This window comes from Schistocerca gregaria, chromosome 1, assembly GCF_023897955.1.
Source record: "Schistocerca gregaria isolate iqSchGreg1 chromosome 1, iqSchGreg1.2, whole genome shotgun sequence".
Classification (NCBI taxonomy): domain Eukaryota; kingdom Metazoa; phylum Arthropoda; class Insecta; order Orthoptera; family Acrididae; genus Schistocerca; species Schistocerca gregaria.
The window spans coordinates 629,289,234-629,313,127 of record NC_064920.1 but is presented as its reverse complement, the minus strand read 5'-3'; the positions used below and the strand labels follow the sequence as shown (position 1 = coordinate 629,313,127).

General features: G+C 40.0%; 1 protein-coding gene across 4 annotated transcripts in view; it reads left to right on the top strand.

Annotated features, from left to right (window-relative positions):
• Positions 1–23,894, top strand: part of LOC126359950 (presenilin homolog) — a 155,804-nt gene that overhangs the window by 118,442 nt on the left and 13,468 nt on the right. For all 4 annotated transcript variants that reach the window (XM_050007669.1, XM_050007671.1, XM_050007670.1 and 1 more), the window contains 3 exons: positions 723–875; positions 2,605–2,772; positions 23,647–23,759. In XM_050007669.1, the coding sequence (XP_049863626.1) occupies positions 723–875; positions 2,605–2,772; positions 23,647–23,759 (434 nt within the window). The remainder of the gene's footprint in view (positions 1–722; positions 876–2,604; positions 2,773–23,646; positions 23,760–23,894) is intronic.

Sequence of the window (23,894 nt, the reverse complement as noted above, 5' to 3'; positions counted from 1 at the left end):
TTCATGTCATTTTTGTGCTAGTCCTTAGTGTGTTAGAGTACATTTACATTTTATTCTGCTACAGCTGATACTTTGTCACTAAGTACTGACCATTTCTCTAACGTTGTGAAATCAAATGTAAATATTTATTTTAATCCCAGTTCTTTAATTTTTTTGACAACCAGCTTTCCCCTGCTCTCTGTCTTTAATGAAATGGTCAAATCCATGAGTAAACTTTTTTGTGAAATGTTATGAAATTTTGAACATTGTGTTCTGTTTTGCATAATTTGCTATTGTCTTGTGATGCTTCAAGGTATAATACCAATTAGTGAAAACAGACAGGCTTTCCAGTTTCATCACATAAAATTCATACTGTGCTTCAGGTGAAAGTAGACTTTCCTTCACACATTGCTTTCATCATAGCAGTATGCTTTTGTTCTGTTGTTGGACTACATGTAAAATTTAAGCACTACAATTTTTCCACATGTAGTAATCTTGTGCCATTTTTTCCTCAACCCCCTCCCCCAGCAGTTCTCCTGGTGCTGTGTATGCTTATCACAGTATAGGTTATTATCTGAATACACACACAAATTTATTCAAAAAGTAATTGTATATCTGCATTTATTCCTCTTATAATGTTTCTATATTGAATGCTGTAGCTTATTGTATAGTCAATCACTTTTAAAAATGCTTTTAGTCTATACCTTAACTTCAGATTGTATTTTTTGCTGTTTCCAAATTAGCAACCATACTGTACAGTTATGTGGGTGTTGCTGATGGCGGAGATGCTCAGGAACCTACAACTCACCAGCCTCAGCAACAGCAACAGCAACAGCGGACATCTTCAAGTGATAAGTCTAGTTTACCACACAGACGGAGACAAGCAACACCTGAGGGTGAGAGAATTGACATTGTGTTCAAGATATCTTTTAAATATTCAGTTTTCAATGGTGGTGCCATTATTATGCAAAAATAAACAGTCAATAAATTAATTTGGCTTATCCTATATTGTGAGAGAAGTTTTCCATTTGGTACTTGAATGAAGCTGTTCTTATATTCCATTCACTTGTGAAACTTCACCTGGTTATGAGAAACAAGTTGTAAGTTTGAGGCCAGTGTTACTGGGAGCAATATTATACATTTGTCATTCCTTAATTGCTTAGTGCCAACTTACAATATCTACATCTGGTAAAACACATTTTCATTATTGGAAGTGCATGATTTACTTTCTCTAGTCTGGAAAGCTGCACTTCGCTATTCTGGTTATGACAGTTTTCACACAGACTGTATGTTTAAAACTAATGTATTTACGTGTTCCCTTGGAATATATGAAACTTTGTTACGTGGATATGTTTTGAATCATCTTTATTTTAAACTTCAGTAAGAAACAATGCCAATTTTGATGTAACAGCATAGAGGCACCCCTTAAATTTTCACATTTTTTTGTCAGTCTTGCATTTCACCTCTAAAAAAATATATGATATTCCTGGTATTTATGGTTAGCTATTGTGTGTTATAAAAGAAAAAAAAATTACAAGCAGCAACTGCTTTGCAGAACTGTATGTTTATAAATGTTGAAATAATGAGACAGAATTGTTGATCAGTACCTATTTTCAGGAGCTGAAATTTAAATATTGGCAAGAGACTTATATAAAAATTTATACACTATCCTAGCTTTCAAAACTAATAATTACTTACTCAGAGGGGTGGGAGTGGGAGTGGGGAAGGTCAGAAATTAAGGGCAGGTTACTCGTGTTCCAGGATGACAGCGATCAGTCTGTAGCAAAACAGATGGGTCCCTTTTATCCTGGGGTCTGAGTGACGTGCCTGTCTTCAGGAAGTCATCATTACAGCTACCTTGGCTACGAAATGCAATGCTTTAGTAACAGAAGTGTTACCAAATATCGTGTGTGCCAAAAAATTACAGCTTTGGGCACACTACAGAATAGTGTTCAAACAGGGTGAAATGTTCGCCTTTGTATAGCCTGTTGTCTGTACCTGCCTGCGAGTGAGCTGATGGGCACTCACGGGGACCCGTGCCCAATCAGACAGACTTGGAATAGCCTGTATTATGCTCTACCTGCATTTCCTATGTTGGAAACAAGCTTATTCATCTTGGAAATACACAATTAAAAACAATTCACTATAGTAGCTCTCTCTCTCTCTCTCTCTCTCTCTCTCTCTCTCTCTATCTATCTATCTATCTCTATCTCTATCTATCTATCTCTATCTGCTTCTTCTTCTTCCTCCTCCTCCTCCTCTTCCTCCTCTTCTCCTTTTTTAAAATGTTTGTATTTTAACCTAAAGGGGTTATTGCTCTCTCTCTTTACTACTGGATTAGTTGATACAATGATAAAGCATTTCTAGGAGGAGTATGGTTCTAGTTTTGACTCCGAGTGTGTGATTTAAGTAGTTAAGAATTGACTAATAAAATCGATAATTGTAATGATGATGATTCTTTCATGAGGCTACAATCAGTTCCTTTCCCTGTCCTTATCAAAACTAAATTACTTCCTTTTTTTCGCATTTGTATCTGATTATTCATTAAACTCCTCTGAAAACAGTGTTAGACTGTAGCTTCTGTGAAAAATAAAAACAATCATTGCACTAACTACTTCCATACAGGAAATGACTCAGCTGATGGTTTTTCAAGAGAATGGGCTGAAACGAGAGAGCAGCGAATCCAGCAAAGGCAACGTGAAATGAGAGAAACGTCAGGAGGGAGAATACCAGACTACCAAGCCATAACACAACCTGCAGACACTCAACAAGAATCTGCGGAAGAGGAGGAGCGTGAGTACTTTTTTGTCTGTTTACTTCATCCAACTGCAGTTTGTGTAAGGGAACCTTTTGTCTAGCTGTAGTTCGAGTTTTGCTTAAAAATATCATTCAGTACTACACTGTGTTATATATTTCTATTGAATTCTTCACTGTGTCGGCAAATCAGTGGTTAATTGTGAGCATTTGATCTATAACTAATTGAAAGCTTCAGATGGAAGGCCCTTTGTTTAACATAATCTAAATTTTTGCATAATAAAATTCGGATCTGATTTAACGTAAGAAACTTTTGGCTGCTAAGTAAAATTGCTTGAAACTATCACTCTCTTTCCATATTGATGTTTTTACTTATATTTAGTCTATCTGTTTTCTCATGTGATAGGTGCTTTTGTGTATGATTCCTCTTGTAGAAATTTCCCCCACATTACTAATATTTATTAGAATGTAGAACATCTGTTATTCACTGGACACAATAGGTTTTGTGGAGAATAGTTCCCATGAACTAATTTTGCAAAGTATGGTGCAAGAGCAGTCCTCATCCTACTTTCTGACACTTTATTTTTAAATTACTTTGAAGCAATTGCTGTATTACAGTTAATGTACAAGGTCAAAATACCTCATCCAAAAGATGGGTTTTAATTAATGAGAATTTTAATTTTCCTTGTGTAGAAAGAATTAGAATATTTCTTGGGTATTCAGCCAGATGGTGTTATCCAGAAGGCACGATGTTTCAGCAAGCTGACTCCTTGCCATCATTGGGAATTCCTGATGACTGACTGCCTTCTACTGGGTGTCGTCTTAATATCCCCTACCCTGCCCACAGCCTCTGGCCAGCTGGTTGCAGGCACATACCTGGCACAGTGGTGGGGAAAGCGTCTCACTGGAGCACCAAATTGGGGCCCTCGGTGGCAGTTGGCTTCAGCACTCTCCCCTGACTTATGGGAGTCAATAGACACAGTTATCTGGTCTCAAGGCAACAGAGAATGGCAGTCAGCCATTGAATACAAAAGCTTTGTGACTAAACAACCTCAAGACCAACCTCGGAGAGCTGTAATAACTGCACAGAGAAAATAATTGACAGTGCTTCCTTATTTGTACTAGAAAAGGGGAAAAATTTTGCACAAACACCGATGACCTCGAAACAGTTGAATTTATCAGCATGGAGGAACAAATTGCTCTTGCACGTCTATGGAATGCTGTGGAGTATAGACATGAATCATGGTGTACATGTACCAGAGCTGTTCCATCGAAATCAAACATCTCTAACAAAGAGAGGAATGTGTTTAAATGCCTCTGAGAAGCTTCTGAGACAGTCATCCTCCAACTTGACAAAGGAAGTTGTCCAGTACTGCTATTGTGTCCACAAAAAGAGCATGTACAACCTACTAGAGCATGACACCTATAGGAGGGTAGATGATGATCCTACCAATGAGGTGTGAAGAGTATGGCCACCAAACTGCTCCAGCACAAATTCCAAGACAAGAAAATGGTAAAGAGAGTTCGTCTGCAGTCAGCCACGCTGCCTAGACTTTATGGGCTTCCTAAAATACCCAAGGAAGAAATGCCACTCCACCCAGTTGTTAGCAACATAGGTGCACCAACACATGAATTAAGAAAATATCTGATAGTTATGCTCAGCCCCTTTGCAGGCAAATGCCAAAACCAACATATGGAATTGGGTACATTTCATCCAGCAGCTACAGAACTTTGATTGCGATCCATTGTTGCTCATTTCACTAACAGCAATTTAGTGCAAAAGTGAAAGGAAAAAGTAGAATACAGCACAGTGCGAACCTACTACCTTCTACTTCATAACTCCATACCTCTCCTCTGTTCACTACGCAATGGTGAACTGATTCAACTTTTGACATTATCTTTAGTTTTACGTTATCCTGAAAGCTAATATCACTGATGTCATTATTTGCTATTTAATTGTAACAGACTGTACTAAGAGTGACAAACTTGCAATAAACCTTCAATGCACCATTGCATTGAAATGGCATACTGTCATGACATGCAAAGTAAAATAAGAAAACAATGAAATATGTAAATCCAATATGGTGTCTCCCAAATTCTTCATTTGTCAACTACTGTTCAGTTTCATGCTTGAGTTGAGTTTTATGGAAGACATGTCATTTTGACATCAATTCTCAGCAAGAGTCGAGTGCAACGAATTTCTCCCTCCTGCTGTTGCCAAGTGCTTCTCGGTTTGGTGGCTGATGGGAGTAACTGTTTCAATAGAAGTATGTGTGACATTCACTTGTTTCTTGTCACTACCAACCTTAGCTTCCAATATTGTGTGCTTTACAAAAGTGGTATGCTGACATTATTTAAGAGATTTTGCTTCAGTGTTAACTTCACCCTCTGATTATGATCATATGCAGAGGTTACCCACTCTTCAGTATTTGCAACTAAGAATATAGTTTCATTTTTGGCTTGTATATGCATTGAACACAGTATTGTTTGCTATCTTAAGTTGACTACGCTGATGGCACCAGTAAAGCTGTCACAGACTGAGGCGAGTTGATTTCAGTTGACTCATCTACTCCTGTCACCCACCATTCCATGAGTTACTTGAGCATCCAGTGTTGTTCACAGCCTTGCATAAGTGATCATCATGTTACTTTGTTAGCTGTTTCTTTAAAGTACAAGTTGTAATGTTTTCTGTTGCAGTTTTAAGATGAAAAGTACACACATAAAAAAAAAAGTTTTTCATCACCTCGGTTCCGAGAGTTCTGTACCCTGTACAGAAACTTGGAATGGAGATCAAGATAAACATCATTTCCGCACTTGTTATTGCCCATAAAAACCACAGATTGCATGTTGTACCGCCATACAGCGAGAACCTTCGGAGGTGGTGGTCCAGATTGCTGTACACACCAATACCTCTAATACCTAGTAGACTTTCTCTTGTGTTTATGCATGCATGTGTTCAACATGGCATACTATCCACAAGTCCAGATTGTCCCACTCCTCGATGGTGATTCAGCGTAGATCCCTCAGATTGGGTGATGGGTCACATTGTCCATAAACAGCCCTGTTCAATCTATCCCATGCATGTTCGATAGGGTTCCTGTCTGGAGAACATGCTGGCCACTCTAGTCAAGTGATGTCATTATCCTGAAGGAAGTCATTCGCAAGATGTGCACGATGGCAGTGCGAATTGTTGTCCATGAAGACGAATGCCTTGCCAATAAGCTGTTGATATGGTGACAATCAGTCGGTGGATGGCATTCTACATCTACATCTACATCTACATTTATACTCCACAAGCCACCCAACGGTGTGTGGCGGAGGGCACTTTACGTGCCACTGTCATTACCTCCCTTTCCTGTTCCAGTCCTGTATGGTTCGCGGGAAGAACGACTGTCTGAAAGCCTCCGTGCGCGGTCTAATCTCTCTAATTTTACATTCGTGATCTCCTCGGGAGGTATAAGCAGGGGGAAGCAATATATTCGATACCTCATCCAGAAACGCACCCTCTCGAAACCTGGCGAGCAAGCTACACCGCGATGCAGAGTGTCTCTCTTGCAGAGACTGCCACTTGAGTTTGTTAAACATCTCTGTAACGCTATCACGGTTACCAAATAACCCTGTGATGAAACGCGCCGCTCTTCTTTGGATCTTCTCTATCTCCTCCGTCAACCCGATTTGGTACGGATCCCACACTGATGAGCAATACTCAAGTACAGGTCGAACAAGTGTTTTGTAAGCCACCTCCTTTGCTGATGGACTACATTTTCTAAGGACTTTCCCAAATCTCAACCTGGTACCCGCCTTACCAATAATTAATTTTATATGATAATTCCACTTCAAATCGTTCCGCATGCATACTCCCAGATATTTTACAGAAGTAACTGCTACCAGTGTTTGTTCCACTATCATATAATCATACAATAAAGGATCCTTCTTTCTTTGTATTCGCAGTACATTACATTTGTCTATGTTAAGAGTCAGTTGCCACTCCCTGCACCAAGTGCCTATCCGCTGCAGATCTTCCTGCATTTCGCTACAATTTTCTAATGCTGCAACTTCTCTGTATACTACAGCATCATCCGTGAAAAGCCGCATGGGACTTCTGACACTATCTACTAGGTCATTTATATATATTGTGAAAATCAATGGTCCCATAACACTCCCCTCTGGCATGCCAGATTAAAACTGGTAGAGCACTTGCCCGCAAAAGGCAAAGGTCCCGAGTTCGAGTCTCGGTCAGGCACACAGTTTTAATCTGCCAGGAAGTTTCATATTAGCGCACACTCTGCTGCAGAGTGAAAATCTCATTCTGGAAACATCCCCCAGGCTGTGGCTAAGCCATGTCCCCGCAATATCCTTTCTTTCAGGAGTGCTAGTTCTGCATGGTTTGCAGAAGAACTTCTGTAAAGTTTGGAAGGTAGGAGACGAGATACTGGCAGAAGTAAAGCTGTGAGGACCGGGCGTGAGTCGTGCTTCGGTAGCTCAGATGGTAGAGCACTTGCCCGCAAAGGGCAAAGGTCCCGAGTTCGAGTCATGGTCGGGCACACAGTTTTAATCTGCCAGGAAGTTTCATATCAGTGCACACTCCACTGCAGAGTGAAAATCTCATTCTGGACTCTCTACAAATCTTATATTTGTAGTAAATCAAACATTTGCAGGCATATGGATGCAAAGAATCATCAGTGCTCATCTAAGTCTATTAGCTTCTATTTTGGAGAACATTTCAACAGTGTGACTGTTACTGTATGGCTTCCTATCTCTATATGAGCTGCTGTTAAAGCTTATTCTGTTGGCAGATGCTGTGCAATTACCTTTTTATATTTTCAGTGTGAGTGTACTTCTATTGATCTCACTTCTGTGGATTCACCTAACCTAGGAATATGCCATGCTTTCCATGGATCTGCTTATCCTTTACTCTCTTACACATTCACTACGTAAGTCAGGTAATTCCATCTATGGACTCACCTGATCTAGGCATATGCCACACCTTCTACGAGTCCAGTATCTGTCTAAAATTGGGTACACCCCATCTTAAAACTTAAACAGCTTCCAGAGCCTCTGACACTTTATGCCTCCCAAAGGCTAAGTTTCCATGTAAGCTGGTGACTCTACCTGGCTTCCCTGGCAGATGTTTCATAACTCATTCTTTTATAATTTCTACCTGTACTTCTTGCAATGTTATATATTACCTTTCTATAAATAGCATTTGTTAATTACTATTTGCCTGGATTATATTCACTACTACTCGATTATATGATTTATTTTTCTTAACTATAACAGTGGTCACATTCTGCGCGCACTAAAAATCATGCAAAAGTGAATTTTGCAGTGACAGATAACATACTCCATTCTTCACTTCTTGAAATGCTTGCTTGCACTATATTAAAAGCCTGTTCCCAAGTTCTAATTAGAATAATTCTACTTTTCTCCTAAACTGTGTTTAGTCTTCTCGATAATAAGATACTTAATAACTTGAAATCTCCAAAGTGCTTATGTTAGCATGTAGTAATTGATTTCCCTTAGGGAATGGTTTCCTTTCCTGTCCACTTCCCCCAGTTTTTGTAGTGTGAATAACATGTATATTATCATCAAACATAATGTCTGCATTGATTAACTGTGTAATTGTGTCAGTGGTGAATGTGTCTCACTGCTCTATGCTAGTAGGTTGCGATCAACACAATGTAGTCTGCAAAAGACGTGTTCCGGTAATAATGTCGCAGAAGGAGCTGAATAGCACCGTGGTGTAATGGTTATGATACAAAACTGTTGGATGGAGGGTTTGTGAGTTCAAAACTCAACTGGACTGTCCAATTTTAATTTCTATATTCAGTTCGAGTTCATTCTAGAAGTATCCACAAATGGCAAGAATCATTGTACTGGAATGTTCTGTAGCTGTATATGTATATACTGTCTGTGATCTGGCCGGAGGCAGTTTGCTCCGCACTCTTGTATGTACAAGTGCTGAATAAACCTTTGTTAAATGAAGTTAGTGTTCATCATTCATCTAATTACACCTTCTTCTACGTGACATTATTCTTGTGGTGACGCCAGGTGCGCACATTATCGACGACACAGTGGCTCCCATCAGTCCGCGACAGAGCCATTACTTGAAGAACAGCTGAGCATCAGAGAAACCTCCCATGCCGAGTCTGTGGGCAAAATTAGCGCTACTCCTACGAGTCAAGATCTTCTAGCTCGACTATCACCAGATATCGCAAAGGAACAACAGAAGAAGCTACTTGCCATTCTTCAAGAGGAAGAGCAAATTAGACAAATTGACAGTGAAGCAACAGATTAGCACTGGAGACGATCAACCAATAAGGCACAGAGCATACTGTGTGTCAGCAACGGTACATCGAATAATTCGCGACGATGTAGCTTATATGATGAAGAATGACATCATTCAGCCTTCGCAGAGCCCACGGTGGTCACCAGGGGTCCTCGTCAGGAAGAAGGATGGCAGTTGGCACTCGTCCTCTTCCACGCATTGACGATACACTAGATTGTCTGGAGGGGGCTAATATTTTCTCTACCATGGACATGTACTCGGGATACTGGCAAATCGAAGTAGATGAGGCTGATCGTGAAAAAACTCCATTCATCACTCCTGAGGGCCTGTTGAGTTTAAGGTAATGCCGTTTGGTTTGTGTAATGGACCAGCAACTTTTGAACAGATGATGGATAATCTTCTACGTCACCTGAAGTGGACGATGTGTCTTTGTTATTTAGATTACATTATAGTGTTCTCAGAGACATTTGATGAACATATAAAATGACTGAGGGCCGTTCTTGAGTGTCTCCAACAAGGCGGACTGAAACTTAATCCAAGAAAGTGTCTCTTTGGTGCAAAAGATATCAGAGTACTTGGACACCTTGTGTCAAGCGAAGGTGTGCGGCCAGACACAGATAAGGTGAGATCTATAATGGAATTCGCTATTCCTAAAAGTATTAGAGATGTGAGAAGCTTCCTCAGATTATGTTCCTATTACCGTCATTTTATAAAAGACTTTTGTATTAAAGTTAGACCACTCCAAGAGTTGTTAAAAGCTGATGCCTAATTTATCTGGGGTGGTGTTCAACAAGACTCTTTTGATGTGCTGCAAAAAGCTCTGCTGACTGACCCTGTACTTGGTCTGTATGATGAGAGAGCACCTACAGAACTACACACAGATGCCAGTGGGTATGGGATCAAGATGCAAATTTAAGATGGAAAAGAGAAGGTTATAGCCTATGCTTCTACGACACTTACAAAAGCCGAGATAAATTACTCAACTACAGAAAGAGAATGTCTTGCTGTGATCTGGGCCACGTGCAAATTTCGACAGTATCTCTATGGAAGGCCATTCACAGTTGTTACAGACCATCGTTCACTTTGTTGGCTGACAGGTCTTAAGGACCCGACAGAACGACCATCGTTTACTTTGGTGGCTGACAGGTCTTAAGGACCCAACAGTACGACTCGCCAGTTGGGCACTATGTCTTCAAGAGTATGACATTACCATAGTGTACAAAAGTGGAAGAAAACACCAAGATGCCGACTGCCTCTCAAGAAACCCTTTGCAAAACCATAAAGACTGATAAAGATAGTGACTGTCTCACTGCACTCCAGGGTCTCTCTGCTGAGCAGAAGGAGGACGCCAAGATATCTCAAATTATGCTTGCCTTAAATCGGTCAGAGGATGTGAAAGGACAATTTTTTAAGGTAGTTAATGGATTACTTTGCAAGAAAAACTTTGATCTGTTTGGAAAGAGGTGGCTACCAGTGATCCCTAAACACATGCACTTAGATGTTCTACAGAAATTCCATGAGACACCTGAGGTTAGACATTTTGGATTTATTAAGACCAACGATAGAATCTGCAAGAGATTCTTCCATCCAGGTTTATTTAGGAGTGTCCGTCACTATGTGTCGCACTGTAGAGTGTGCCAGAGGAGAAAAGCATTTCCTCAGAAACCATCTGGCCGACTCATACCAATTTCTCCAGCCGTAACTCCTTTCCTGCATGTTGGGATTGACCTCCTCAGACGATTTCCAACGTCTGCTTGTGGCAATAGATGGATTATTGTTTGCACTGATTATCTGACACGCTATGCCATTACAAAAGCCGTGAAAACAGCTGAAGCATCCAAGGTAGCCAAATTCATTGTGGAAGACATTGTATTAAAACACGGTGCCCCAAGGTCGTTAATTACAGATCGCGGGAAAGTTTTTCAATCGATTCTTGTGACAGAGATAAACTGTCGGTGCACCATTACTCATCACATGATGACTGCCTACCATCCACAAACCAACGGGCTTACTTAACGCCTTAATAAGACCTTGGCCGACATGCTATCAATGTTCTTCAATGTTGAGCAGAGCAATTGGGAGGAGGTGCAACCTTTCATGACATTTGCCTACAACACCTCCAAACAAGACACCACAGGATTTATGCCATTTCTCCTGGTGCATGGGCGTGAGGTAACTACGACGATGGACACTGTGTTTCTGTTACATCCTGATGACGTGGACGAAGACTACATCGGCCAGGTGTTAACCAGAGCTGAGGAAGCTCGGCAGTTAGCTTGACTCCGCATGCTGCAGGCTGAAGAAAACGATCTGCGAAGGTATGACCCGAGCCATCGTCCTGTTGTCTAACAGCCTGGTGACCTCTTCTGGATCTTCACTCCTATTCTGAAGGTCAGTGTTTCTGAGAAGCTCCTCAGGCGCTACTTTGAACCGTATAAGGTTGTAAGACAGTTGTCTGATGTTACTTATGAAGTTGAAGATTTCGACCACGGCACAAGACAACGAAAGATCAGAGATACGGTCCACATCCTTCTAATGAAGCCCTACAAGGATCCTGCCATCCAGGGTAAATTCGAAGCTCCAGCGACAGGCAACAAGTGAAAGGATGATGAAGAGTGTAGCGGCCAAAGAAGTGCAAAGAATATCACTCCCAGGGTGAGCATCAGTCATTGGGAGTCGGAGTATGCAGGACTGATGACTTGTTCCCAGACTAAGAGGAGGCAACATGGAGACGCTCTTCTCTTAAGGAGGGAGCAGTGTTGCAGAAGAAGCTGAGTAGCGCTGTGGTGTAGTGGTTATGATACTAAACTGATGGATAGAGGGTCGTGAGTTCAAAACTCACCTAGACTGAACAGTTTTAATTTTTATATTCGGTTCGAGTACATTCTAGAAGTATCCACAAATGACAAGAAACATTGTACTGGAATTTTCTGTAGCTGTATATATATTCTGTATGTGTTCTGGCCGGAGGCAGTTCGCTCCGCTCTCTTGTATGTGCAAGTGCTGAATAAACCTTTGTTAAGTGAAGTTAGTGTTCATCATTCTTCTAATTACACCTTCTTCTATGTGACAATAGAAATATATGAATGTGGGAAGGGGTAGGATAGAATTTGTACGGCCTATTCCTCTCAGAAAAGAAAGAAAATGAAAATTAATTACAAGCTTGCTACAATCAAAGAAAGAAGATAAGAGTCCCATAGAAAGAATCCCACACCACCCCCACATTCCAGGATCCCTTCTTGATGGGTTCTTTATCTATATGCTGTATAGGAAAAGTATGAAACTCCTACTATACAGAACGTATACAATACATCGTTTTTATTTTGCAACATCTTTTACTGTAGCTGTAATGGTTTTTGTTTGTATTTTTTGTATTTATTTCTTTTCCGTATGAGAGAACTGTAATAAGTCTCTCTGTAACAAGACGGGTCATTCTATGACTAAAATTAATATAGGACAGAGAAAGATAAATTCAAGTCAAAAATCACAGGGTAGTAAGAGTAGAAGAAACTGCTCTGGGGAAAATGGAAGTATGAAAATGTAAAGCAGCTAATGTGAAAGCTGGCGGTCATCACTCTGCCAAATATGCAGAGATGGCAGATTGTCCTAAGGGTTTAAGTTTCTTTAACATATCAGTGTTATCTAAGCCCTTCTCTTGAGTAGTGTCTGGGTCTACTAAGTATACTGCTTTTAAATGAGGAAGGCCAAGCATCTTTAAAGATCCCCTATATTTTCGGAAAGAATTACTTGTTTCTCTCTTTAAGTTAGAACTAGGATGGAAGTCCTTGGCTAATACTAAGTCATCAACCTAGAATGCTGATGCAATTGCTTTTTTGTTATATTTCCTTACTCTACTTTTGAATTGTTTTTGCAAATTATCCTTCACTGTATTTTGTAGTTCTTCAGATTTAGTGGGCACAGAAGGCAGCACTTAAACAACATCAACAGCACAAGTTTGTTTGCATGGCCACCCTTCACAGGAAGCACACATATACTTGTTTTGTAAATAAAACCGCCTTTTCTTGCTGCAACTTATTTTATTTTTCCCTAACAAGGAGAAACATGGTGAACAGTATGAGAAAGTTTGGAATACAAAAGTGTGCTTATGTTTTGAAAATAAAATGGTAGTGCAACCTCCAGACTAGATCAGAGGAAATGCAGATCACATCAAACTATCCTACTGAAGATGCATTCAAGCAAGAAAAAGGCGAAATGCATCAGGGAAAAGTTGCACCAAGAAAAGTCTGTTTTATTTACAAAACAAGTGTAACTGTATCAGTGGTTCACCATTAACAGTTTTATTGATTATTTTTACTGGTGATGAATCTGTAAACATATTGAGTAGTTCATTCGAGATGGTATGAAATTCAAGGATTAACTAAGCCAGTGCCTGTTAGATCATTATGTTCTACACAAACATTCAATCTTCTTCATAATCCAGCCACAAGGATTGGATTGTGGGTGACATTTCAAAATAGCTACAGATATCATAATTTTTTGCTAAAAATTCTTTGAAGTTATTACTTGTAAACTGTGGGAGCCTGCAAAGCTTACCTATGTCTTTAAAACAGTCTCTTAAACACTTCGTTACTGTATCTACATTAGCTTGTTTAAAAGAATAAAATTTTGTGTACTTTGACCAACATTCTATCAGTACTAAGATAGTGGTTACCCCTCCTCTGTTTGAAGGTAGCTGTTAAAAAAAAAAAAAAAACGGTTGCAGTTAAATCGTGTAATCCTTTGGGTTGTTGTGGTCTTTAGTCCAGAGACTGGTTTGATGCAGCTCTCCATGCTACTCTAGCCTGTGCATGCTTCTTCATATCCCAGTACCTACTGCACCCTACAACCTTCTGACTCTGTTTAGTGTATTCATCTCTTGGTCTCCTTCTATGGTTTCTACCCTCCACGCAGCCCTCCTATACCAAATTGGTGATCCCTTGATGCCTCAGAATACGTCCTACAAAGCGATCCTTTCTCCTAGTCGAGTTGTGCCACAAATTTCTCTTCTCCCCAATCCTGTTCAATACCGCCTCATTAGTTATGTGATCTGCCTATCTAATCTTCAGCATTCTTCTGTAGCACCACATGTCAAAAGCTTCTGTTCTCTTCTTGTCTAAATTATTTATCTTCAATGTTTTACATCCATACAAGGCTACACTCCATACAAATACTTTCCGAAAAGAGTACCTGACTCTACATTTTATATCCTCTCTACTTCGACCATTATCATCAAAAAATTAAAACTAGTATCTGAGTACAAAGCAATCAAGCTGCCTTCCAACATGCTATGACTACAAATTATACATTCAAAACACATGTTTTTGAGAGTCCATCATTTGTACTCTCCCAGAAAAAAAGCAAAAATTGATGAACATGTTGAATTAAACCAAAAACATCACAGTAGCTAAGTGGTTAAACCATAAGCATAATTGCATACATCTGCTTAATGACATTTTTTGTCACCTTTGCTGTTATTGTTTAATACTTTTCTTATGAGCTGCACTTCATATGCTCACCACTGTTAAAATGTTATTTTAGGCTTAATGAGAGAAACAGAGATGTGAAAAAATGAGTTTACTTTCCCAATTTATGTTGCAAGCTTATTAGAAGTTGGCTCAGTGAATTTCTGTACACTGTGTAAAATGAAAGTTTGAAAGACAATTCAGGTGCTTCAGTTTCGATTCATGTCCTCTGTCACTGCTACCAATCTCTACAATCTACAGTGTGCAAAGTATATACACGAGTAATGTATGTAGTTGTTGCAACTGTATCATGTCAGAATTGGATACTAAAGCCTCTAAAATGTATTACCTAAAAACCTTTGTTCTATTTCTGTGTGACATCTCTGTCATAGCACATAATCTGCATGAAAAGTGTATTTTTAGCACTTCACAAAATGATTTCACCCCTACCAGCACCCCACTGCTGAACTGCCATTCCCACTCTCCCCAACCGAGTGAGGTGGCGCAGTGGTTAGCACACTGGACTCGCATTCGGGAGGACGACGGCTCAATCCCACGTCCGGCCACCCTGATTTAGGTTTTCTGTGATTTCCCTAAATTGCTCAAAGCAAATGCCGGGATGGTTCCTTTGAAAGAGCATGGCCAACTTCCTTCCCTAATCCAATGAGAACAATGACCTTGCTGTTTGGTCTCTTCCCCCAAACAACCAACCAACCCACTCTCCCCACACATCCAATAGGTGAGCTCATTTTACGTTTATTAGTGTGGTGTGATGGCTGTGCTGGCTGTTGGGTTACTTAACAAATCACCAACCAATAAGAGCTCGCTAGCTGGAAACGGGCAATGTTTTCTCGATTACAACCAAGCATATTCTTTGAGACTCAGTGTTTGGATTTAAAAGGTTGATGATTGATATTGTTGCTGAATATTGTATGAGCTTCATTCAAATGAAACCTGGTCATTATATCTACCTTTGTGTTAGATGTAAGGTAGCACCATGTAACTGTGGGTACGGTTGCGCCATCTATTGGTAGAGACTGACGTGTGCGCACCGTTTGATGTTGCATAGCGCCAGTGTGGTTTCATGCTGAAGAGAAGGTGGTCACACAAGTAATCTTCCACTACCGAACATGCAGGCGAGTAAGCAAACATATGAGAAGTGATTCGATTTTTGGCGGCGGAGGGAGTTGGAGGCCATGAAATGAATCGAGTTGTGAAGGCTGTGTATGGTGAGTACAGTCTGAGTTATTCAAGCAATGTGTAATGGCACAAACGATTCCTTGAGGGGCACGAGTCACTGGAAGACGATGCTCATCCTGGACAGGCTCATCATGTAATCACACCAGAAATTGTTGCGGAAGTGAATGCTTTGGTTTTGGACAACTGCAGATCATTATGGATGAGATCCATTGGTTGCTGGGTATTAGCTTAAGCACCAGCCACATCATAATGCATCAACATTTGAACTTTTGAAAAATCTGTGCGCAGTGAGCTGCCCACCGACTGACTGCCGAACAGCACAATACTTGAATGGTGCTGTCTTTGAGTCATCTGCAACATTATGATGCGGAGGAATACGGCTTTCTTTCGTTTATTGTCACAGGTGACGAAAAGTTGTTACCATTTTGAATTGTTAAGCAAGTGTCAGTGCAAGCAATGGGAACATGTGACTTCACCACTTGCAAAGAAAACAAAGGCCGTGCACACCAGTTCTGGTGAGGTCATGATGTCCTCCTTTTCTGACACAAGGGCTCACTGCTTGTCATGTTTCTTGAATGGGGAACTCCATCAATGCCCAGCATTATCAAGCCACTTTACAGAACCTTAGATGAGCCATCAAGTTGAAATGCCAAGGCATGTTGTCCAATGGTATTATCCTCCTGCATGATAATGCCCGTCCACACATGGCCTATGCAGTGAAGGCAACATTGCAGCAGTTTCGGTGGGAAACACTGGAATATCCACCGTTCAGTCCCAACCTTTCACCGTGTGACTGTCATGTGTTTGGACCTCCAAAACAAGCTATTTGTGAACATCAATTTGCAATGGACGACAAAGTGTGTGACTGTGTCCAGCAGCTACTAGCTTCTTCAACGATGGAATTGACTGGCTGGTGTCACAGTGGGATAAATATGCCAACAGTTTTGGTGACTTTTTTTTGAGTATGTGTATTGTGTATAGCTACATTTTTGAGTTAATAAAATCATTACTGTTAGTTTCTGCTAGTGACTGGGTTTCATTTGAATGCCCCTTATACATTTAAAATACATGCAAAAAGAAGAGACTGAGTTAAAAGTGTTATTAGAAAAGGTGGTGGCTGGGCCACTTCGTCACGTATTGGCTTGGTCCAGAACAATTCACGTCAACTGTCTTGTTTTTGCATTACCACTGCAACCTTGCAGTAGTTCTATCATAATTGTGCAACAAAGGTAAATGTTGCAAGTTGTGATTGTAGATTACATCAGCATTTCCTCTCCCCAATGGCCTAAAATATTTTCTTAGTTCCCCCACTACTCATGGTACAAACCGTCTGTCTTCCAAGCCACTTATTAAGTGTTCAGTCACATCAAATTTCAATAGGAAGAAAATGGGATGAAGTCAAGTGATAACTCAGAATCTTGGTAAAGCTTACTAGGAGTAAATGTAAAACTGGGGAATTCTTAGCATTGATCTTATGGGTTTTACACAGGGGCTACAAATTTATTGTGTAGAATTGCAAAAAAACGTTAAATCGGAAAATATAAAATCGAAGTTCCACTGTAGTTCATATTGTAGGTGACGGTTTTCATTTTTAGCCTTCCCACACTTCACAACATGTTAATAGCTATATTATTTACCTACATAAGTTTTTAAAGTAATAAAATTTATTAATGTGCCTAATACACTTATGAGAACCAAAATGTCTCTATCCATTATGGGTAAACCATATTATATCTTTTTTCCACATTTTGAGTTATGTACAAAGGACGGTTGAAAAGTTTCTACCCCAAGATAGGTACCATAATATCTCGCACAAACACCACCACCAACTTTTATAGTGACCCTTTGTGGGTATGCAAGTCAAATTTCGCGGCTCCAGCTTTGTTTGTTCTGTCACTAGGATGCGTTGTATATTGTTGTGTAATCAAAATGGTGAATATCGAAAAAATTAAGAACAGTGCTGTGATTGAATATTTTCATTTGAATGGAAGGATTCCCAAAGAAATTGTGGAGACATGTGGAATACACTTAAGGACAATACTCCATCTCATGCAACAGTGAAAAACTGAGTGTCTGACTTCAAATGTGGAAGAACAAGTGTGGAAGATGCACCAAGGAGCAGAAGACCTGACACCATTGCCACTGATAAAACAGTGACTGCAATTTATGATACAATTTTCTGTGGTCGTCAAACAACATTGCTGCACATTGAAATGATATATGGAATCTTCCATGGGCATGCTCATGACATTGTTGTGGATATTTTGGGAATGCGGAAAGTTTCATCTTAGTGGATCCCGAAAGACTTGCATGCAGATCAGAGACGGGAAAATGTGCAGTGTTGTAAAGAAATTGTTTGCCAATTTGAAGTGAGTGAAGATGGGTTTCTTGCAAGGTATGTGAAAATGGACGAAACGTGGGTTCACCACTTTGATCCTGAGACAAAAAAACAGTCACAACAATGGAAACATACTTCATCCCCTACCCCGAATAAATTCCAGGTGCAAAAATCAGCAAGTAAGGTGATGGCATCAGTCTTCTGGGATGCGGAAGGGGTAATTATGGTAGATTACTTGCAAAAGGGCGTAACTATCAATGCATTGTTTTATTGTACCCTCCTGCGCCATTCGAGAGAAGAGAGAGAGAAAGAAGGAGCAAAAAAGTTGCTTGCATCAGGACAACGCACTGCTGCACAAAACCCTTGCAACACTGGAAACTCTTCATGACTGTGGGTTCGAATTGTTACATCGTCTGGCATATTCTTCAGATTTGGCTCCATCAGACTTTTTTTCTTTTCCCAAACCTAAAAAAAGACCTCAAAAGAGGGCTATTTGACAGTGATGATGCAGTGATTGATGCTGCGAATGCTTGGTTGGACTCGAAATCGAAGACGTTTTATTTGAATGCTTTGCAGAAGTTATCTGAGTATGCCCACAAATGTATTTGTGTACACAGGTATTATATTGAAAAATAAATTGGTATTTTGAAATTTTACAATTGTTTATTTGTTTGGCTAGAAACTTTTTGACCCCTCTCTTATAATTTCCCAATAGTTTAGTCTCCAGAACAAAATATGATCAATAATTATCCATAATTTCTCTTCAAATGGTGACAATCTTGCCTGTGCGCATTGCTGAAATTTAATGCTAAATATTCACCAGTCTTTATTCATTGTTTATTTTTAAGGTTAAGCTCCGTATTGGTGTAACTTATAGTTAGAAAGTTAATCACAACAATGACACCAGGTCCCTTGGTACGTTTCATTTAATTGATACTCAAAGATAATCTTAGTAAAGCTTTGGGAACTTTGTTCTGAGAACCCTTCATGTGATATATTTTATCTGGAATTCTTGTAGGAACATAAACATGAAAACTGTTTGTGAATGGCAGAGTGGTAGATTACAAAAACTTATAAAACAATGTAAACTGAAAGCCACCTTCAACATAGATGAAAATGGTCTCTTTTTTTTTTAAATATGCTTCTAAATAAAACACTTGCATTTATAGGAGGAAATTTCCATTAAGGGAACACAGGCAAATCCAGTAATGCTAGGTACAAATGCTCATGGCTAAAAAGTACATTGGTTTTAAAATGTAAAAACATTACTTATGGACCATAGTGCCAATGGCAAGGTGTGGATGACATTGTAATTATTCAAGAAGCAGTTGATTCAAAAATGGGTATCTGTAATATGAAAATTCTCCTGTTTATGGATTGTTGCCATGCTCATCCAAAACATATAAATTGTGCAGTTAAAGTTTCTGTCACCAAACTGCACTGCATATTGGTGCAGCCCTTGGATGCTGATATTATCCATACCTTCAAAACTTATTACAAGGAAGCCATAGTGCAGAAGGCATCAAGTTTGATGGAAGCTAGAAAACATCTGGCCTCCTTTAAACTATCAATTTTAGATGCTTTGTACTGTATTGCCAAGGCATGGACATAGGTTAGAGTGTCTATGGTCTCCAACTGCTTCTGAAAAGCTGGGTTCTTTCAGGCAGGTGAAGCAAATTGATTTGACTTACCAAGACTGAGTAATATTGATGACACTGGAACTCTCCATTGTTCATTATGGGAAAAGCTGGCGCCAGAGCATCCAGTGTGAGATTTCCTACATACTGATGATAATGTTTACACCGTTGAAAATATATGTGATGAAGATAGAGATAATTTAGGAGCAAGAGACAACCTCCTACTTTGCTAGCTTCCTGTCACAGGTTTATCTAATCCCATCAGAGCACCTACGAAAGTAGGTGTGTCATGTACCAGATCTGCTGCAATTTCTGTAAAGCGTTTTATGTAGGTATGGCCACCAAACAATTGTACATCAGAATGAATGGCCACTGCAAACTGTGGCCAAGACCAGAGTTGACCACCCAGTGGCGGAATATGCTGCTAAACACAATATGCTTGAGTTCAGTGGCTGCTTCACAAACTATGCCATCTGCAGACTTAACCCCCCCCCCCCCCCCTCCCCCTCAAAAAAAAAATCCTGCTTTTACAAACTATGTGAGTAGGAGTTGTAACACATCAACACATTCTTCACTCCCACAATCATCCTGGCCTCATCTCCACCAACCCACCACACCCACACCCACTATCCAACAGTCTCCCCATCCTCTGCCCTGCACCCTCCTCCAGTTCACTCTGCCACATCAGTGTCATTATGCTGCACACGAAAACGTCGTCTCCCGTGCCTGTATGTCATACCCCTATCCTGTACAACTGATGCCTCTCCCTCCTGTCTTCCCATACTACACACCTGCTGCCTCCCTCTGAGCCTTCAGCCATCTCTTGTCAACCCTCCCTCCTGCATCCTTTCTCCCTCTATTCACTCCGCCTGACACAACATCTCGCAACAGTCTACTTGATGAACTGTAGTCATTGTGCATTGTGCCTTTTGATAACTCAATGCTTCTTTCATCTGGTAACTTGCCTCCTTTACTTCTAAACCATTTGTATTGTTTTAAGATATAACTGGCTTCCATATACAGTAAAATGATAAGAGATAGAGTTGATGACAGTGGGATTCTCTCTGTTGCCTATGTAAATGCAGCAGCGAAGACAGTAAAAAGTACAATTGTGTTGCAGATATAGATGTCTAAGCTCTCCATTGTGTTTATGAACTGGAAAACCATATTGAAAAATGACAAAAACTTAAAACAATAAACAATTTTGTATTTTTTGTAAAACATATGAATGGCTGTACCAGTTGTTAATGCCTTATTGGTGTTGTATAAAATAAGTGCTTAAAAGGCTACATTGTGATATGTACAACTGCCTCCCCCTACCTCCTACCCCAAAATCTTGATGATGGTGACAGATTGATCTGTAGCAAAGCCAGAGGTCAGAGTTAATTTTCAGTTTGTAAAGTGTTAGTTTGGTTGCTATTTGGTGAAGCCTCCGACTATGAATGTGAAATAAAGGCTAGGTGACAGACTGATCCGTAGCATAGCCCAGTCTCTTATGTTAGTGTATGATATTTAATGCACTTTGCAATACTTCATGCACTTGTCATTGTAAAATCTAAAATGTAAATAAAACAGAAAGAATCTTCCACATGGGAAAAATATATTAAAAACAAAGATTCCAAGACTTACCAAGCGGGAAAGCGCCGGCAGACAGGCACATGAACAAAACACACAAACACACACACAGAATTACGAGCTTTCGCAACTGGCAGTTGCTTCGTCAGGAAGGAAGGAAAAATGAAAGGGTAAGGAGTCATATTGATGAAGGTTTCTCAGGTCTCCTGCCGGGTGATAGTGTTGATATCTTGCGACGTTTCGGGAAGTGTCATACTACCCATCTTCTGGCAAAGTGTCGAGATTCGTGGAGAGTGGGCTATTTAGATGTGCGGTCGCCCCCCTCCATTGGACCTCTGGTGGCTACGGTGGACCACCGGCATGCGCGCAGTGGTAGGTATGGCGGTTGCCCCCAGCGGCCGCATTCAGTTCTCAGTGTAAGCCTTCTGTCTGCGTCCGCAGCAGAGGACATTGACGGGCGCCCTCCCGACGGATTGCCGCTTTCGCAGTGTTCCATGCTGTGCTGAGTTGGTATCTCTCATATCTGTTGACCAGATTGTCGTGAACCCTTATTTCTTTGGATTCTTTGATAACACTTTCCCAGAAGCCAGATGCTCAGCACAGTACCTTTGTGTTTTTGAAGTTAAAGGTGTGTTCTTCATTTATGCTGTGTTCTGCTATGGCTGATTTTTGTGTGTGACTCAGTCGCACACATCTGATATGTTCTTCACAGCGTTAACATTAAATGCTTGTTTCTTTTGTAATCTATAAATCTGTAATCAGCTTTGCAATAAGGGGGCAGTGACTGTCCCGCCAGTGAGTGTGCCTTTTATCCGATTGCTTTTGTCCAGCATCTTCAGCAAATTACATTTTATAGTGTGTGATTATTAACATGAGTTGTTGTGCTAAAATATCAGGAAATGCCATGCTGGTGGCTAAACATAGTACCAAATTAGGTACACGTTTGTTAAACAATAAACAAGTCTCATACGGGTACTTTGATGCATAAAATAAGAAAACGTGGGGAGGAGGAGTTATACATGAAAATGTTGCTGCTTAAATAGTAATTTCCACCTTTCATGTTTCCCCACATTTTACACAGTTTTTGAAGTCCCTTGAAAAGTATAAAAGTGGTATTTAACAGTACTCCTTTCACAGTGTTCCTGTTTCAGTCATAACATTTGTTTTTTGTCTTTATTTATTTCTGACTCCTTTTTTGTGTGGTACCATTTCTCCTCCCCCTTTCCGATCCCCTTCCCCTCTCCCCCTAATCTATCTTTATAAATATTAATAATGTCTTCATTAACATTCTTTGCAAAATTTCAGCGCATACAAGATTTTGTATGTCTTCATCGTCACCCCACTACGGGAGTATTATTATCATATTTCAAGTAGGCCACTTAGTCTTATGATTTCAAAGTCTTTGTTTGAGGTGCATACATTCATCCACATGCAAGCACAGGTGCCACCTCTCTTCCTTCCATGAACACACGCATTTCCAAGAGTATATTCAGCAGTAAAAGCGTGACAGCATTTTTTAAAAATTATATCAACATTTAGGCTCTTTATCCCCCTCTGGGGTACAGTTTTTTCCCCTTCCTCCCATTGTCACATATCATCATTTCCCCTCTCCACCTGTCATGGTTTGTGTTTTTCCAGGTAGCTTGGAGGTGCAGTTCTTTCGATATTTCTTCTAATGTTGATGTCAGTTAGCTCAAACTAGTGTTACTCATTAGCAGAGCAAAGGTGCCATTGTTTGAGACAACAGCAGTAATGATGCATGGTATTGGTTTATTATGATGTTGAAGAATTTCTGCACATATGCAAAAAATATATATGCAGTGCTTTGGGTAAGGGCACCTAATCATATTTATCTTAAATGCACAGAATATGACAGTTGCTGATGTTCACCATCATATTTGTTTGTTTCCTGCTGGGAAAAACATGGATTTGGCAGTTGAACAAAGAACACAACTACTACAAGATGAGAAACACAAAGGGCATTTGTATTTGGTGAAATATATTCACCCTGTGGAAAAGAAGATGAAAGAGAACTAACAATTCACCATGGAAACTCTGTTTCGGCATTTCCACAAATTTCCCCACACATTCTATCATGAAACTGTATATTCATTGGATTTCATATTTACCACAAGAAGTCCACAAAAAGCCTCAAATAAAAGGGAGGGGCTTTCATAAATATTACAGTTTCTTGTAAGACACTGCAAGGAAGATGACGAATTTTCCAGTTCCACTAAATATTTTTTAGCCATGTCTTCCTGCCAAAGAAATTCGCCCCTCTTCCCAGTTCCTCATTATTGCTTATGGAAGGGCTGCTATATTAACTACCTACTAGTTATCTTATATGATTGTTCATTTTTGTATACATGTTTAGTGAGAGACAAAGTTGGAAGTTCTGGTTTCTGTTTGCAGGAGGTGTTAAGCTGGGCTTAGGAGACTTCATTTTCTACAGTGTTCTTGTTGGGAAAGCCTCATCATATGGAGACTGGAATACAACACTTGCTTGTTTTGTCGCAATTCTCATTGTAAGTATTTAGCATTGTACAAGTATGAACATTACAGAATGTAAATAAATATTGTTTGTACACAAATAAGTGTTTTCAACAGATTGTAAGTTCCCACTATCATGTGATATTCATTTTCCCAGCAATACTGAGTGG